Source organism: Rhopalosiphum padi, chromosome 1, assembly GCF_020882245.1.
Source record: "Rhopalosiphum padi isolate XX-2018 chromosome 1, ASM2088224v1, whole genome shotgun sequence".
NCBI lineage: Eukaryota > Metazoa > Arthropoda > Insecta > Hemiptera > Aphididae > Rhopalosiphum > Rhopalosiphum padi.
In genome coordinates this window covers 61,575,617-61,593,147 of record NC_083597.1, presented here as the reverse complement: position 1 = coordinate 61,593,147, position 17,531 = coordinate 61,575,617, and the positions used below count along the sequence as shown (strand labels likewise).

General features: G+C 26.2%; 3 protein-coding genes across 5 annotated transcripts; 2 read left to right on the top strand and 1 right to left on the bottom strand.

Annotated features, from left to right (window-relative positions):
• Positions 1-5,163: 5,163 nt before the first annotated feature.
• Positions 5,164-8,930, bottom strand: LOC132916958 (lambda-crystallin homolog). 3 transcript variants are annotated; one of them, XM_060977434.1, is made up of 7 exons: positions 8,509-8,930; positions 8,281-8,337; positions 7,560-7,747; positions 7,095-7,303; positions 6,868-7,025; positions 6,663-6,805; positions 5,164-5,398 (listed from the first exon to the last, which is right to left on the bottom strand). In XM_060977434.1, exons 2-7 carry the CDS (start codon positions 8,313-8,315, stop codon positions 5,187-5,189), a joined length of 945 nt encoding a protein of 314 aa, XP_060833417.1. In that variant the 5' UTR covers positions 8,316-8,337; positions 8,509-8,930; the 3' UTR covers positions 5,164-5,186. The 3 variants fall into 3 exon arrangements, with proteins under 3 accessions (XP_060833417.1, XP_060833415.1, XP_060833416.1); XM_060977432.1 differs by having other exon boundaries at positions 8,618-8,930; XM_060977433.1 differs by having other exon boundaries at positions 8,622-8,930.
• Positions 8,931-9,255: 325 nt separating this feature from the next.
• Positions 9,256-12,328, top strand: LOC132916959 (40-kDa huntingtin-associated protein-like). The gene is made up of 8 exons (XM_060977435.1): positions 9,256-9,272; positions 9,383-9,459; positions 9,537-9,583; positions 9,646-9,848; positions 9,918-10,143; positions 10,224-10,323; positions 10,386-10,507; positions 10,584-12,328. Exons 2-8 carry the CDS (start codon positions 9,392-9,394, stop codon positions 10,745-10,747), a joined length of 930 nt encoding a protein of 309 aa, XP_060833418.1. The 5' UTR covers positions 9,256-9,272; positions 9,383-9,391; the 3' UTR covers positions 10,748-12,328.
• Positions 12,329-12,932: 604 nt separating this feature from the next.
• Positions 12,933-17,188, top strand: LOC132917947 (arrestin domain-containing protein 3-like). Its single transcript, XM_060978951.1, has 6 exons — positions 12,933-13,190; positions 13,252-13,434; positions 14,024-14,232; positions 15,631-15,813; positions 15,892-16,083; positions 16,147-17,188. Exons 1-6 carry the CDS (start codon positions 13,076-13,078, stop codon positions 16,381-16,383), a joined length of 1,119 nt encoding a protein of 372 aa, XP_060834934.1. The 5' UTR covers positions 12,933-13,075; the 3' UTR covers positions 16,384-17,188.
• The last annotated feature ends 343 nt before the right edge of the window (positions 17,189-17,531 follow it).

Genomic DNA, 17,531 nt, shown 5'->3' with positions numbered 1-17,531 from the left:
TTCGTATAATATTATGCATTGCGCGCTTAAGAATAAAATATGCGTTAATACGTCACCCGGGAAGCAAATTGCTGTGGCAATAATATTTATTTTTGCAAATAAAACTCTTTTAATCCATAATGTCTAAATCATGTTTTTGAAACGATAAAAATAGGGAAAATCTTCTGACTAAGTAAGGTTAATAGTAAGTAGCGAATAATCGGATGATCCTTCTAAAGTGAAAAGTAACGACTAACGAGCAATAACAATATTGAATATACCTATATTAATAATAACTAATAAGTATATTCTTATAAGCTTATTACAGCATAATAATCAATAAAATTATGGTAGTTACATACTTGATGGTAGATAGTTAATGTCTTTACTCTTTAGATACGCAAAACTAATAAAAAAAAATATGACGCGAATTCATTAGGAAAACAAACAACATCGACTATGAAATCATCGGTCGACCGCCATAACGCCAAGTTTTAGGTTCTATACTATAAATTATAAAATAAATATATTACAAGTACCCTGTCACAGTCAGACTAAGACTAGGTACAGACTATATGCCACGAAAACACAAATTATTGTTGCTGACTGCTGAGTTATCCAACCAACATATACGATACACCCCACTCGTTGCAATTAAATCTGAATGCAATAATGGTGGTAATGCGCTGGAGTTTCGTCACGAGAGTCAGAATTCAGAATAGAAAATGTTTTAATATAAATTCTGGTATCTATATTATTACTATAACTATAATATAATACGTCAACAGTCAACTCCAGAGATTCTCGAACTTTTTTTTTGCGTAAGTAGGTACCTACTAAATGACAATATTATAAGTATATTATAACTATAACTGTTACATGTTATTCGAAAATACCACTAAATAACATGAACCAAACTATTCAAAATTAGGTATAAATCAATAATATATAGTTTTAAATTTTAATGGGTCTGTAGTGTCTGTACAATAACTTTTTATAGGTATACCTAGATGGCTAGATCCTATATATTATTAATTTATTAACAAATGTATTTAAGGTACCTATATTGTTCTTTTCATTGTTTGGTAGTGCAATTAATATCATCAGATTAAACATAAACAATTAAAATAAAATAAAATGTAATTTATTCCCCGTCACTTACCATCACGCAGTCTTCTGCATAGCCGCATAGGTATATCCAATGCGGTATGCGTTTAATATAATTTAGGCCTACACACTCTACACTCTACCAGTGCCCAGAATAGTATATTTACGAATTTAGTAACTATATACAATGACATAATGTTAATGACGTTTATGTATACCGTATACGTAACAATATTATTATAGTACATTATTGATATATTGGACTCATTAGTGCCATAAATGTTATAGAGGTACTTATTATTTTTAATCTTACTCCAATGACAATAAATATTATTTATGTTTATATCAATCAACTTCGTGGTTGTAGCGATTAGAATTATACCAACATAATATCATTATAGTATCGGCTATTAAACATTTTTATTAGAATATTTTAGATTTTGAACGGAGTGAAAAATGTGTTGATTTTACAATATGTTTTTTTTTGTGTCTGTCATAACGTTTTGGTCGTTTTGGAGTAGAAATAATATTTTGATTTTTGACTTCAGCCTCTCTTTGAAAAGGAAAATTCATCCAGTTGGTACTTGGGGGGGGGGGTCAAAATTAAAATGTCCAGTAATTTTCAAAAGCGCCAAGAAAACTAAAAAAGTAACGAAAAAACAAAAATGTTTAGGCATAATCAGATTTTGTCAAAAACGATTTTTTTATTTTGCTGTAACTCAAAAACGAATCATTTTAAATACTTGAAATTTTTACCAAATGTTTATATTAGTGTTATATATTTACGATTAAATTTTCAAAATATTTTGACTTTTTTAAAGGTATTTATAGACAATTGAAATTTTCAATTTTTCTAAGTTTTTTTTAAAATGCTGATAAAAAAAATTGGCTTTTCAAAAATCTTTAAAATTTAATAGTAGGTTTATTATAATAAAAAAATCAAAAATCGTGTTCACAATTTTGTTTATAAACATTTAAAGTTAAAATAAAATATATTTATATTTAATTGCTGGAGCAAGATACAAAACTCAAGCCGTAATTTTACATATTGGACAAAATATGAGCTTTGGTCATTACTCATTAGTCATTACATAGCATACCTGAGATAAGAAAATTCCAATTGGGTTAGCGTCAATGACACAACAGTTACTGAAAAAAGGTGGCCAAACAACACTAAGGATGTATATGTTATCATTCTAAAAAGAATGTATCAATTCAATAAAATTGGATTAAACAAATATATTATTATCCTCACTTCTGGCCATCTGTGTATTTTTGTATTCAATACTTAAATACATAGACCTTATAAGGTCTATGCTTAAATACCAACAACAATTATCATCATTTATTAGGTATCCATTTTGTAATATTTAAAAGATTAACATTTTAACACTGAACACTGAAGCACTCTTGGCGATCGATGTTTATACATTTCTAATTAGTATTAGCATTGAGTATATACTATATATACTCAATGGTATTAGGTTATTAGGTTAATTTAATTGTCTATTTTAACTTAGAGATCTAAATTAGCATTTGTTTGACTCCTAGGATAACAATATAGTATTTTTCTCTATACTAGCATAATCTGTGATACAATTGATACAAAGTGTATGATATAAGGTACTACCTATGATAACTACATCCAATGCTTTTGAAAAAAATTAATTAACCTTACCGCGTATGGAAATATGCAACCCGTCCTAAATCATACTTAAAAATTAATTACTTGTATAGTTGTATTAAAAATAAATATATTATAATTTAAATATAGGTACCTAATATAATATATCCTGGACTGACAAATCATCTCCGTTCAGAATCGTTTTTTGTATACAATAATACCTGTCATTGCATTTAAATTTAACATAATATCCATTATAGTGACCTACTCTCCATCTCTACTATAGGTACAGCAGAGCAATAATACCCACTTGCGACTTTCCCACCCTTTTTTTCACATAAATGTATTGAAAGCAATTTTTCTGTGTTAGTCTAACACAGATGACAGAATATGTAATAAATTTTATAGGAATATAAATAATATAATTGGATATACTCAAGACCGTATCCATAAATTTGTTTCGAGTGGGGGAGATCCAAAATATGTATATTGTAATTTTATAAGTAGGTACTGAATTTAGGTTTTGACACTGTTAAAAACAAAAAATTATTTGACGTATTTGTCACTGTATGACGGATTGCTATATTCAAGCTAGTGCCCAACAGGCAATAAGGAATAGTAGCTGCATCATTATTATTCAATAATATCTTCACCAACCAACCTTCTCCTTACCACCACAGCTGACTTTGCAGACGATAAAAATATTCTGGCTGCTATATTGATCCTGAAATACCCAGCGTAAAATATGATCCAAGCCCGCCTAAATCTATTAGAAATCTGGTATAAAGATTTGGGATTCAAAATCAACCACTCAAGTCTCAAAGTCAGTAACACATTACACATTCATGCACAAACATAAAGACTGTACCGTCTGTACCACCATCACCATTGTCATGAACAACATACAAATTACAAACACTCCGAACTGCCCAGTATGTTCGTTATACACCGTGACCGCCGTCTAACATAGGCAGTAAACACCTCACTTCCGCAATAAATCAATAAATGACTCATTCAAAATAATATATTCCGATAATTTTCTCTTTACCTCAAAATACATAAATCTCCACTACAAAATATTAATCTATATAACCCTCCTACCACCCATCTAAACCTATAGGATCTAATTCTGGGGCTAAACTAAACTTTCTCTAACATAAATCGTATTCAAACTTTCCAATCAACGTTCCTCCATTAAATAACTAAAGCTCCATGTACTATGTCTTCAATCACACATTTCTCATACTGATCTAGTGATCTCTCTATCCTTCTTGTCTTCAAAGTAACTAACATCCTTTACAAAAAATTCAAAGCTCGTCTCCAAAGCCATCTCAAACCACTCGTGAAGACTAATTTTAACTTAAGATTTTTCGATTTTAACTTCTTTAAAGATTGAATTATAATTTCTTAATTTCCATCTTTTCACAATTTAGCAAAATAAAATTGAACACTCAAGATGGTTGTTCTCAAGAAGATATAAAGAACATTTTTTTTTAGAACTTATCACCTCAATTACATAGATTGGTACATTGGAAATATAATACACCTAAATTTCTTTGTTGTGCGTTTATTATTTAATTTATCAGTTTAAGATATTTAATACAGAAAATCACATTTTTCAATCCCTTGAGGATGACACACCTGTGGTATTTAGTCAATTTCCATCTAGCATAGTAGACCATTTGCCATTTGGTACACTCGGTATATTTAAGGATACTTAAAATAACACTTAAAGCTTAAAGGGATTTTCATACTAAAAATATTCAGAATACTTCATGATTACGTCAGATTACTTGATATCGAATTTGAATACAAGTTTAGATTCCTTATAGACTTGTCTTATTTAGATCCTCATAACAACTTAGTTAGCTTTAGCTTTAGCATTAGCTTAGGTACCTATAGTGTCATAAGTGCATTGTTTTTAATTAGACAACCTTTTAAGATGTGCAAACCACCAATTTTGTAAAAAAAATCTTTAGGGCACACTAATAGCATACCTTTATACCTACATAAATATATAAAACAATTGTTTATTAAAAAACAACCTATTGAACCTAATAACAAGTTAAACAATTTATTGAGATTCTTGACATTGCTATTGTCCTCTAGAAGAGAGTCCATGTATAGATTAAAACTAGATAATATATTGTGTTAGTTTTGTAATATCATACTATGGTTCAACGGCCAACTCACTCGTCCATAGGTTGAAAACCGCTAAATTATATCATAATACAACTTACTTGAAACACTGTACAGCAATAACTAAACAAATTAGTATAAATATTTTTTTAATATAGAAATATATACTTAATAAGTAATTTATATGATGAATATTTAAATAATTATTTCTATTAATTTTACAATTTTTATTGGTTAACGATTTTTAGTTACCTACATAATATTATGCTACTATACACCACTGTGATATGCATAATACATAAAATAAAACTACATCCGGCCAATGATATTATATATTTTAATAATTATTATATTTTTTAAGTTGTGACAATTTTATCAAAGATTGATCTCTCCATAATCTACGTTTTGGGAGGTCTTCCAACGGAGTATTGCTATTTAATTGATCTCCAATCACTTTTACCAATGGTCCTTCAAACTTAGGTGATGGCTTGAATTGTTGGCATACACCATACATAGAGTTCGAATAACGCTCTGTATAGTTCACAAATCCTAAAATCAATATTTAATAAATATTATAAAAACTGACAAAATGAACTGCACAAAAAAAATAAATGAATATTTACAGTTTTTGTTATGTACAATTTATATTAGAAACTATAACAATGAATTAAATAGATTATAAATGTCCACAATAGGATTAGGACTACAGGGTGATTCTTTTATCATTAAACACTCATTATTTTATCAAGTATTTCATTTTTTTTTTCAAAATATTGTGCTTCATGCTCTTTTCAAACTGTAAGAAATTTTTATTTTTTCCACCCTTTAATTTAGTAGTGAAACCACTATCGACTTTTGATCTTCAAATGGCAACCTATATTTAAAATGTACTTAATTAATTGGGCTATTTTTTTTCATTAATTTTTTAGCGAGTATAACATTCCAAAATTGGGCGGTTTTCGGTTTTTATAATACTTCTTGTTTCTGGAGACCAGTAATCATATGGGTAATAAATAATAAGTGTTACATATTTTCATACACAATAAGCTAGTTATCGAATATCGACCATTGACGCAGTGATGAACTTTGTACCTGTAGTTGCTACATCTAGCCATTAATAACCGAGTTTTAGAATTTCTAACTTTTGATTACAGCTACAGCTACTGTATGGTTTAAATAATTCAAATCAATTACATATATTTTCTACCAATTTTTGTACTTTATCACAAAAATAGACCAAACACTCAAAACTGGCTCATATATTTTGGGCGGCCTACAGTGTCTTACTCGGTAGCTCGCCAGACCAATCCGGCCCTGATTGTCTAATTTAGATAATAACCAACGTTCTAATCAAAATCTCACAGCCATAATAACCTGTAGGACGAACACTTGGAAACCTCAAATCACTCAACTTTGAACAGCTATAACTCACTAAGGGTTAAATGAAAAATAATAATTTGAACATTAAATTTCATAAAAAAAATAGCCCTACTATTTTATGGCATTTTAGACATTGGCTACCATTTGAAAATCAAAATTTTATAGTAATTTCACAATAAAATATAAGGGTGAAAAAAATTTAAATGTTATATAGTTTAAGAAATGCATGAAACTAAAATTTTTGAAAAAGTCTACTTTTTGAAATGAGTGTTCAGTGATAAAATAATCACTCTGTATAAAGACTAATATATAAGTAGTGAGTAGTTACATCAAATAATTTAATTTATTGTTCTAAATTTATAAACTATGATCTATAGATCTATCATTAATATACAATATAGATTATTTAATGATAAAATTAAATATGATATACCTTCGGCATTTAAATGAGCAGTTTCTAATGGACCAAGAAATGCATAACGCATACCTAGACCTTCAGACATGACTGTATCAACATCTTTCACATTAAGTACTCCATCATTTACAAGATGCCAACATTCATTCAATATAGCATACCTATTAAATTATAAAATTAAATTTCAATAAAAAATGTTATATTATAAATTTCATTTCTTAACTGAATGCGGTTTAATGCAAATCCTGGTACTTCTTTAGCAAGAGTTACAGGAGATTGTTTGATATCTTCCATAATTGTTCTTGTTTTCTTAATTACCCATTCTTCAGTCCATTCAGATGGTACAATTTCTACTAATGGCACAAAATATGGTGGATTAACCTTTAAAAATACACAATATTATATTAACCTTATTTAAAATAAGTAATACAGAATACAGATTTTACATACTGGGTGTGAAACAATTAATTGGTTGCGATGTTTCATTTTTTCAGAAAGAACCGATGGCAAGAATGTAGAAGTAGAACTTGAAATAATTGTTTGAGAACCAATAAGTTTATCAATTTGGTCATACAACTGTTGCTTTAAAGATAACACTTCTGGTATACATTCTTGAATAAGAATTGTATCTTCTACAACTTCTTCCAATTTAGTTACACCTGTTTAATAAAAATGAAAGTTCATGTAATGTTTCAATGGGGAGAGAGTTTAAGTTAATATATTAAAATGTTTCTTTATGAATAATATAATTAATGTTAAAATGGTTACTTTATTTTAATTTTACCAGAAAATTTCCAAATAAAAATTAACTTAATTAATATTTTTTTTGTCAATAAGTTATTTGTGTATTTGAACATTGGTACAAATTATAATTATATAACATAACATGTTAATTCAATATAATTTGTCAGGTACCTTTAATAAGTTCAATTTGTTGTTCAGCAGTAAGATTGCCTCTTAAAATTCCATTCTTTTCCATTGTTTTTAATTCTGATTTAATTTTTTCATATGCAGTATTCACTAACTCTAAATTAATGTCATAGATGATTACATTGTAACGTGCGCTTGCAAATAACATAGCCCAACTCTGACCTATTAGACCACTGAAAATAAAAAAAATTCTTAGTATAATTAAGTTAAAGATGCACCTAATAGACTATAATACATCTCATTTAGTATGGTGTCCTCTTAAAAATTACAATACCTACTTGTTATCATGTGTTTTTTTTATATTCCTATAACATATCCACCTTTATAAGACAATATTTAAATAATAATGTATATTATTCAACAGTTTTTAAGTTTAAGTAGACACTTTAATACTTAATATGTAGTATTAACAATTTAATATTTATTTGTCAATTAAGAATTATAAAATAAAAATAAAAGTTGTATAAATCTAGTTGAAAAATTTTTTTAAATTTTATTTCATAAAACTTGGTTATTTAAACATTTTGAAAATGAAAATTTAAATTTTGATAATTTTTAAGTTATAACAGGTACAATATACCTTTAGTATTTTCCCATATAATCGTATATTCACAATTTAAAATTATTGATGTTGAATAAAATAAATAGGTATAGTTAAAATGTAATTAGTTAATTAATAATTACTTAGGTATTTTATAGCTTTTACCTTCCAATGATTCCAATTTTTCCTTTTTCAGCCATGTTAATGTACTTAATTAGATTCCTGAAATCAGTCAGTTTTATATGTTAGGTTAATAACTAAAATTATATTTTACACTGAACAAATATGTTTTTAACTTCGAAAAAAAAATGACCTATTTACTACTTCTTTTAATGCAGTAATCTGATCAGACTGATTATAAGAATTATTATGAATAACAAGAATTTAGTATACCTATTAATGATGTACTATCTTTGTTTCAGTTAATTGAATATAGTTCAACTAGTTCATTAATAATTATTTATTCTTATGATTATAATATATTATAATACGTTCTAATTACCTACTTCAAAACTGTATAGCTAGTTAGAAAGTCGTTGGAAAACAGAAGTAAACACTGTCTTATTAACTACTATCACAGCTATAGATAATAGTTAATACTATACTATTCGTGGCTACTATTCAAACATTTCAACATGAAATAAGTTATTTCATCAGTCATTTGAAAAATTAAGTAAAGGAGGTCAACGTTTTTTCAGGCACCACTTTGCCACCCGTTTATGACATTAATTTTATTTAGTATTTTCCATGATTAACTAAGTCTGATCATGATATTTACTATTTATATAAGATATAGCCAATATTCATTGATATTTAATATTTAATATGTAATAACAATATGTAAATCATATATTTTAATATTTGTGGACTATGGTTACTTAACGTCTGTATTATTTATTAATATTCTTGATTTTTTTTGTGATATCCTGAGGCTTCGTGCTGAAGCTATATAAACTATTATATGGTCGAAGAGCTGAACCATGAACTATAACAATTAACCGTAGATAATAATATATACGAGTGTGATAAAAATATGATAACATATTATCAGGTTTATAATATATTATTATTTATTATGCTCTTAGCTCTATTCCCAATTCCCATTTCCCAGTTTATAACTTAAAAAAATAAAATAAAATAATGAAGTGAAATATTAGGTATGTAAAAACTAAAAAGTAAATTAAATTTAAAAATTGTATATTCGCAAAACAAATTCTAGATAGTCCATATATCATTACCATTGATAGTTCAATTTATATAATTATAGTTTTCTAAAATGGCTAGTTTCAATAATTCTGAAGAAATTATTTATCATTATAAGATAATACTAAATAAAACAAAAAAGTAATACATCACGGTTTTAATTTATAATATATTTTGCTATTTTGGTTCTTTAAATAATCATATCTTTATTTTTTTAGAAAACTATTTAGAAAGCTAAACACCTTGGAGCCAAGTGACCAATTTGGTAATGTTACTTTAAATTATTATTAAGGTAAATTTTTGATTTTTTGATTTTTTATATTTTAGCCAAACTAGCAAATTTTTGTCAAAAGAATGACAAACATGATTATGCTGCTTTGTGTTGGCAAGCTGTGGCTAAATGTGAAGAGTCGATGGATCACAACTGTGAACAAGCTCTTGCTCATCAAAAAGCAGCCCGCCAGTTTTTTTCAGAATTTAAGAAGACTGAATCATCTGGTTTAATATCTCCTTATAATGAAAATTTACAAGTTTGTTATTTACACATGAGTTTATATCTAATTGGTTATTCAATTATTTATAATATTTTTATACTTTAGGCTGGGCTAAGTGAAATGAGACATGCCGAGGATAGTTGGCAGGGAAACTCATTTGAAAATATTTTGAAAACTTCGATTCGTCTAGAAACTGCTGAAACTCTTGTAGGTTTAGGTAAATTGGATGATGCAGCTTTTATTGGAAGTAGTTTGATTGATGTGCCACATGAATGTCATACACTTAAATTGGCTATTCTTGAACAAATAACTTCCATTCAAATTCTTTCTGGTATTTTTATTTGTTAATAAAATATTTTATTATTTTAAATTGGGAATATTATGTTATAATTCAAATGTAATATTTTATAGAAGATTATGAAGGTGCTCTGTTAACATTCACAGAAATCGCAAATACTATTTCTTGCATAGATAATGATACAGTTGGTATTTATAATGATATTTTATTCAGGTAATATATTTTATTAAATTTAAATTTATGATTTTGACCAATTTTCTTTTTTCAAATTTTAGATGTGAAATATCACGAGTGTTCTTACTGCTTATACTGAAACCTACTCGTCAAAAAATGCCAAGTGATTTAGCTTCAGTATTGGAGAAATACATGTGGATTAATGGAAACTTTGATTCTCCAGGTAATCTTTATATTTATTTTTTCATTATTCAGTTATTATAGATTTAACAATTTTTTTTACTTTTTCATTATTTTAGTTCCTTATATATCAGATATAATGTTCCGTCTTCTTCGTTCATTGGTAAAAGCATATCAGCTCGGTGAAACTACCTGTTTAGGTACAATTGAATCTGATTTCACTCCACATCTAACATCAGAACAAAGACATTTATTGGCAGTATTAATCAATACACTGACATAGCTTCACTTTTTATACTATCTAATTATATTTATTATTAAAAATTTTTAAAATCAATATTAATTTGTTATGATATAAATTATATATATAATTTGAAGTGTTTTATACTAATTTTTGTATATTAAAAATTGTTATTGTGTTGTAAGTGTTATACATAAATTGTTAAAATTTTAAATTTAAAACAAATACATTATATAATAAAATTAAGTTAATTTTGAAAACTATACTAACTACTATAAAATAATTAAATATTTTTGAACAAAGTTAATTTAAAGATGTCCGAGAGTTAAATTAAAATGTTATATTAAATATATCTATAGTGTAGACTGCAGTGGCGCCGATCACCTAATTTATCTATGACATATTATGTCATAGTAGATTTTATAGCTGGGGGGCCCACCAAGGATTACTAAAAATACAATTAAATATTTGTTCGGCTAAAAAATGAAAAATAAATGGTTTTACACTAAATATGTGAATAGTTTGTTTCACATTTAATTGTTACATTGAAAAAAAATGGGGGCCCAAGCTCTAGAGGGGCCGGGGCCCCTGAATGTACGATGTCGTCGATGTCATAGTATTTTTTAAACAATGGCGCTACTGGTAGACTATAGGCTATAAATTAATATGTTTTTTATACAAATTGATATACCATTATCCATTATACTTATCTTGTATTCTGCATCATCAACTTAATTCAGTGGATCAAATTACAGAAGAGTAATGATATATACCATAAATAGTATGGTATAGTCATAATCAGGGCCAAGCAAGCTAAGCCAGCATCTTAGTCTTTACAATAAAATTATTTATATTTAAAATATAATAATACATTTTCTGAATATTTTATACCATGTTTACTCAAAATTTGTCCATAATTTTCTAGTTAAGAAATAATTTGATTTTTGTAGTATTATAGCATACTTAATATAATTATATGTTTTTATGCTGTTTTTATACACCAAATAGCTCGAAACTGTTATTATATTACCTATTTATAGTTTGATAGAATTAATTTTATTGGAAAAATTGTTTTAATTTAGTACTGTCAATTTGTATGAAAACAAGACATAACATATTTCGCTAAGTGTTTCACAAATCATAGCATTTGCACTCCCTGTATACCTTACTTTACTCTCAATAACTTAAAATCAAATGCTTATTAATAAAGACTCTTAATTTAATGTTTATACATACAAATATAGAGGTTTTTATTTCAAAATCAATTATTAGTTATGTGTTTACTTACAAATATTGAAGTATAAGAGTGAAAGCAACAAAAGATAATATTAAATATTATGGTTGTATGTATTTTAAGTATATCATAATAAATCTTCTAAAATTATTTGATTTGGTATTATACTGCATGAAACATGATGAATTACATTGTAATTAGGCCTTACAAGAAGTAATAACTTCATATAATATGAATTTAAATTGTTTTTAATTGCTTACTTTTAGTTAGTGCTGAAATTTCATTCATTTATATATCGTACCATTCAGTAAATCCAATATTAAACAACCAAGTAAATAATTTATGTAATATTTAATAGTTGTAATTTACAAATAAATGTATATAATTTATTTTTTTGTTTTTAACTATTCTATACCTATTATATAGTGTTTACTAACTTTTTTATAATGACAGCTATCTAAATTTTTGTTGGGTATGAATGTATAATAGAGTAATGTTAATAATCATTTTTATTAAAAGCAATTTTATCATTTAATTTTAAAACAAAATGATACTCAATTATGTTAAATATAAAAATTATTTTTAAATTTAAATAATTATTTTTCCTTGTTATTAATTTTAAATAGTAAATTTGGTCGTAAACCAAAAATATTTTGTGATCCAATTTTGTATTGCGACCCATCATAGATAAAAGACCCATATTATGTTAGAAAAAATTGGTATAGTATATTATATTCATTGACATAATATTATGTCAATGATTATATTAGTTACAATTTAGGAATAATTGTTTACCATAGATGTACTAAATGTTTCATCCTTTGTAAATTAATAAAAATATTCATTCTTATCTAAAGCCTAATATGATGAAGTGCATAACAAATACACACACACATATATATATATTCTCAGAATTGGTCATACTTGCTCAAGACTTACTTATCCAAACGTTATATTATTATAAATTAATAAACTTTGTAACCTTATTTAATTGTCAACAAATATTTAGTATGAGAGCATACCATAATTAATAATGATAAGAATATTCATTAGTTCATTCAGTTTTAATATAATGTTTTAAAATTCAACATAAGTACATATTACACTGTGTGTAATACAGTTTTAACTAAAATAATATGGACGTGAACAATGTACATATTATATTTGATAATCCAACAGCAGTTTTTTTCCCCGGTGAAATAATTACTGGCCGAGTTCTAATTGTTGTTAGCAATTTTATTAAAATAAAAAGTAAGTAAAATAAATTATTGATATATTAAATTTATAAAATAAAAGTTGTATTATGTTTCAGAAGTAAAATTAAAATTTAAAGGAGAAGGTAATGTGTCATGGAGAGAACATAATCTTATGTCAAGAAGAAATAGTAGGAATGGAAATAGAAAGCATAGCCTTACACATAACAAGGCTAAAACTGAAAGATATACTGCAAAAGAAGAATACTTTAATCACAAAATAATATTAGCGGGTGGGGAACGTAAGTGAATATTTTAATATAATTCATTATTATTAAATATTGAAGTAATTATATAAATATTGTATGAACAGATTCAGTGGTATGCTGAAGTTAACTATTTTGAGGCAATTGCCAAGTCCAAAATTGGCAGGTGGGTAGATGGGTACCAGGCAATGAATTAAGTGTGATAAAAATCTTTAACAATAAAATTTAGATTAAAAGCTATGTGTGCATAGGTGGTCAAATTATAGTTTATCTCAGATCTAAAAATTTTCAGTACGCTATTGAATGAATTGATTGTTTGAACAATTCATTCCATTGTTGCAATAAAATAATCAGTTAAATAGTATCTAATTTAGTATTTTTCAGTAATTTATATTTTAAATTTAAAACTACAAAATATTTTTTTTATAGGAAGTTAATAATAAATGATAACAAAAATAAAATGCAAATTGCAATTTTTTTAAATTTTTTATTGCAAATTAATAATAATAATTCAGACAATTGCATTTATAAATGTTATAAATATAATATAAAATAAGTTGATATTTATGTAACATAATCAGATTTAATATTTTTCTAATTAATAAAAATATTTTGTATATTTTAGGAAAATTACATTTAAAAGAAGGGGAACATGTTTATCCATTTAGTGTTTCCTTACCAGATCACTTACCATCAACATTTGAAGAAGAGTATGGACGTGTACAATATACAGCCAAAGTAGTAATTAATGTACCTTGGGATATCAAAAAAGGTAAAGAAATTACATTTGAAGTTATTTCTGCCTTAAATTTGAATGATGACCCATCCTTAGCTGTAAGTATAAGTTAAAACATGTTTAATTTTATATCGTTGAAGATTTAGTTTAATAGCTATAATATTCAAACAAGTTTGGTTTGCCATTTCCAGTAGAAATTAAAATTAAATTTCTGGAATTTAAATTTTTTATTTTTTAAGAGTTAAAAACTTGAACTCAGGACTTTGTTTTGAAATTTTTAAATAAAAATAAAAGATGTGGGCAGGTGAATGTGATTATCCGATCACTCATTAGTCACCGACAGTTGGATTCCTATGATAGATCAATTATAAATGTATAATGGCTATTGGCAGTGGTGTATTGCTAAAAATATTCGTGGGTATACGCCTTCTAGATCTTGGGTGTCAATGATATACCTATAACATTGAATCAAAAAAATGTTTTTCTCGCTAAGCTCGAATTAACTAACAATCTTTATTCTAATTATCAGTACCTATCACTTTGACCAAAGATTAACTTAAAAAAAATAGTACAGTCTAAGAAATTAGAATGGTTACTAACTACCAATAACTTAGTGATTAGTGCACTAATTATGATTGCTAGAGCCCGGAACTTGATGCATTTGCATCTTTTTTTCTAACGATTACATTCGAGACTCGTCTTTACAGAAATTTAATTCTTGAAATATAGAATTTAATAGTACAGTTTATATTTTGTATTTTTAGGGAATTTTATGCTTTAAGGTCATTTTTATAGTATTTTTAGTGCATTTTATTCATTTTTGAAAATTCTAACAGGTATACGGGGCTCTATGGCCGTATACTCACGTATCGTCGTTTATTTAGAGAGTATAATATGCTAAACAAAAAAATTGAGAAGTAAGTATACGCCGTATACCCTCCAATACACCACTGGCTATTGGTCATGGTAAAATCGTTGTACACCTGTACTCACAGATACATATAAATAATACTATCTTTATTGTAGTCGATATAACTATATAGATACCCAAGTTTAAAACCTTTCAGTAGGTAGTATACTTGATAAATGTAAAAAAAAAACTGCAACAATTAGATAAATTAGTCAATAGACGACAAAAACATTAACTTTCCAATCCATTTTTAAATCCTTAGAGTTGAATTTATAAAAATCTCCTTCCCAGAGCTTAGCTTGCTTACATTTATAAAGAATATAATAATATATTTATTATATAGATAAAATATACAGTTTTTCATAAATATGACAATACCAGACATAATAGATATTTATATTGTATGTTTAAATACTTGTAAATAAAAAATATGTTAAAATTTTAAACCTTCATTGTATACATACAAATATACAATATATATATTATATAGAAATACCAATTTCAATAATACAATAATGTTGCACTAAATCTAATAAAAAAATGTCATAAATAATAATTTACCTAACTACTAAAATTTTACTTGCAGGAACCTAAAATACTAGAAAGAGAAAAGTTTTACTGTTGTTGTTGTTGCAAGTCTGGACCAATGACAATGATTGTCTATGTACCTTATACTGGTTTTGTTCCTGGAGAATCTATACCGGTTACAGTTGAACTGGATAATAACAGCAATGTAGATGTAGATTCTATTAAAATAAAACTGGAAAGAGTAATAATTATGAAATAATATATTAAATAAGATGATATTCATTGATTTTAAGAATTAATTTTGTTTTCTATTATATAGGTATTGAAATTTAAAGCACGATTTCCAAGTAGTAAAATAAAATCCAAACCATTTAAGATTGTTAACATATGTTTAGATGGTGTTGAAAAACACACTTCAAAAACCCGCGTTGAACAAATTAAAATTCCACATAGTTTGACAATACCAAATTTAAAACATTGCGGTATTATAACTGATACATATTCTCTAAATGTAATTACATTACATAATGTTATGTTATGAAAATAAAATAATTCTATTGTTTTGTTTTTGTAGGTCGAGGCTTGCGTTAATGGCGGATATATAAATGAAGTAATTTCTGTTAATATAAAATTGGGTAATACACCATTGACAATAGCTACCAATGTTCGTCAATTTGATTATTCTTTCCAATCATTGAATCAAAGTTACTTTTCAAACGAACAAATTCCAACAAATCCTTTTCCATCAGTAGGGTTTACTGAGCCAATTTCAGTTCCTGGATATGCTCAACTAGTAATTCAAAGTAACTAATTATATTCTGTTTCACACAATAATCTATAAAATTGGACGATTCTCGCACAAAACAGTTAACTTCATAATCTGCATACCCAGATCCACTAACACCTTGTCAATTTTCGGGTCCAGAAATAGTAACTGATATATTAATACATAGCATCTATTAGTACATCATTATTCATCAGGCTAAATCTACTTGTAGAACATAAATGATCATTTATATACTTCCATAGAAAATATCCAAAATATTAGATTCATAAAACCAATTATTTCAACTACCAATGTATACTATTCAACTATCAGATTATCTAATTATCTATAAAATTAGAATCAAATTTGCTATAACTTGATCATGGGAGTAACTAGAATTTAATAGTTACAGGGGCTAGAGTCCTAGAAAACCAAAGTTAAAAATAATTTGAAGGCTAATTAACGCTAAAAAGTAAAACCTTATAGGGGGGCTAAATACAAATGCAGGAATGCTAAGCTCTCCCCCTAGTTACGTCTATGAACTTGATTGAAGCAAATTACACATAGTATTCAATATTTACATTAAATATATGATGTGAACTACAAATCAAAATAAAGAAATTTTAAATGAAATGTCAGGTTCTAATTGTCTTATACAGATAATTAAGTTTAATTATTTAGAAACAATTATAAAAGAAAAAATTGTCACTAAGATAACATAAAGGTATCATGGAATTATACATTTAATACTTTAATCTATTCATGATGGCCGATCATAGAATTAAATTCATATTTTGTTATTTTATGAACATAAATATTTTATTGAATAAAATTGTTGTAATAATCTAAATCTATCTTTTGATTTTATAAAATATATAGTTCCTTCAATAGCTTAAATTTCACATATATGTACAATGTAAAGATAAACATTTGTATGTAGCAAATAATAATTAAAAATAATTTATTATTTGGAAGTGTACTTCTTTGTTAAAAATATACATATTATGTAATAATTAGCTAGTGTAATACAAAACAGGTATTTAATATTTATAATGAAAGAGTAGCTTAGAGTCAGTAAGTTAAAATCTAAAAAGTAAAAAATTTGGTGTGGTAGTATGCATGGTATATATTATTAAAATATAATTTAAGTAAAACCTGGTAATAAGAGTCAAAATAACTCTAAGTCTCGTTAG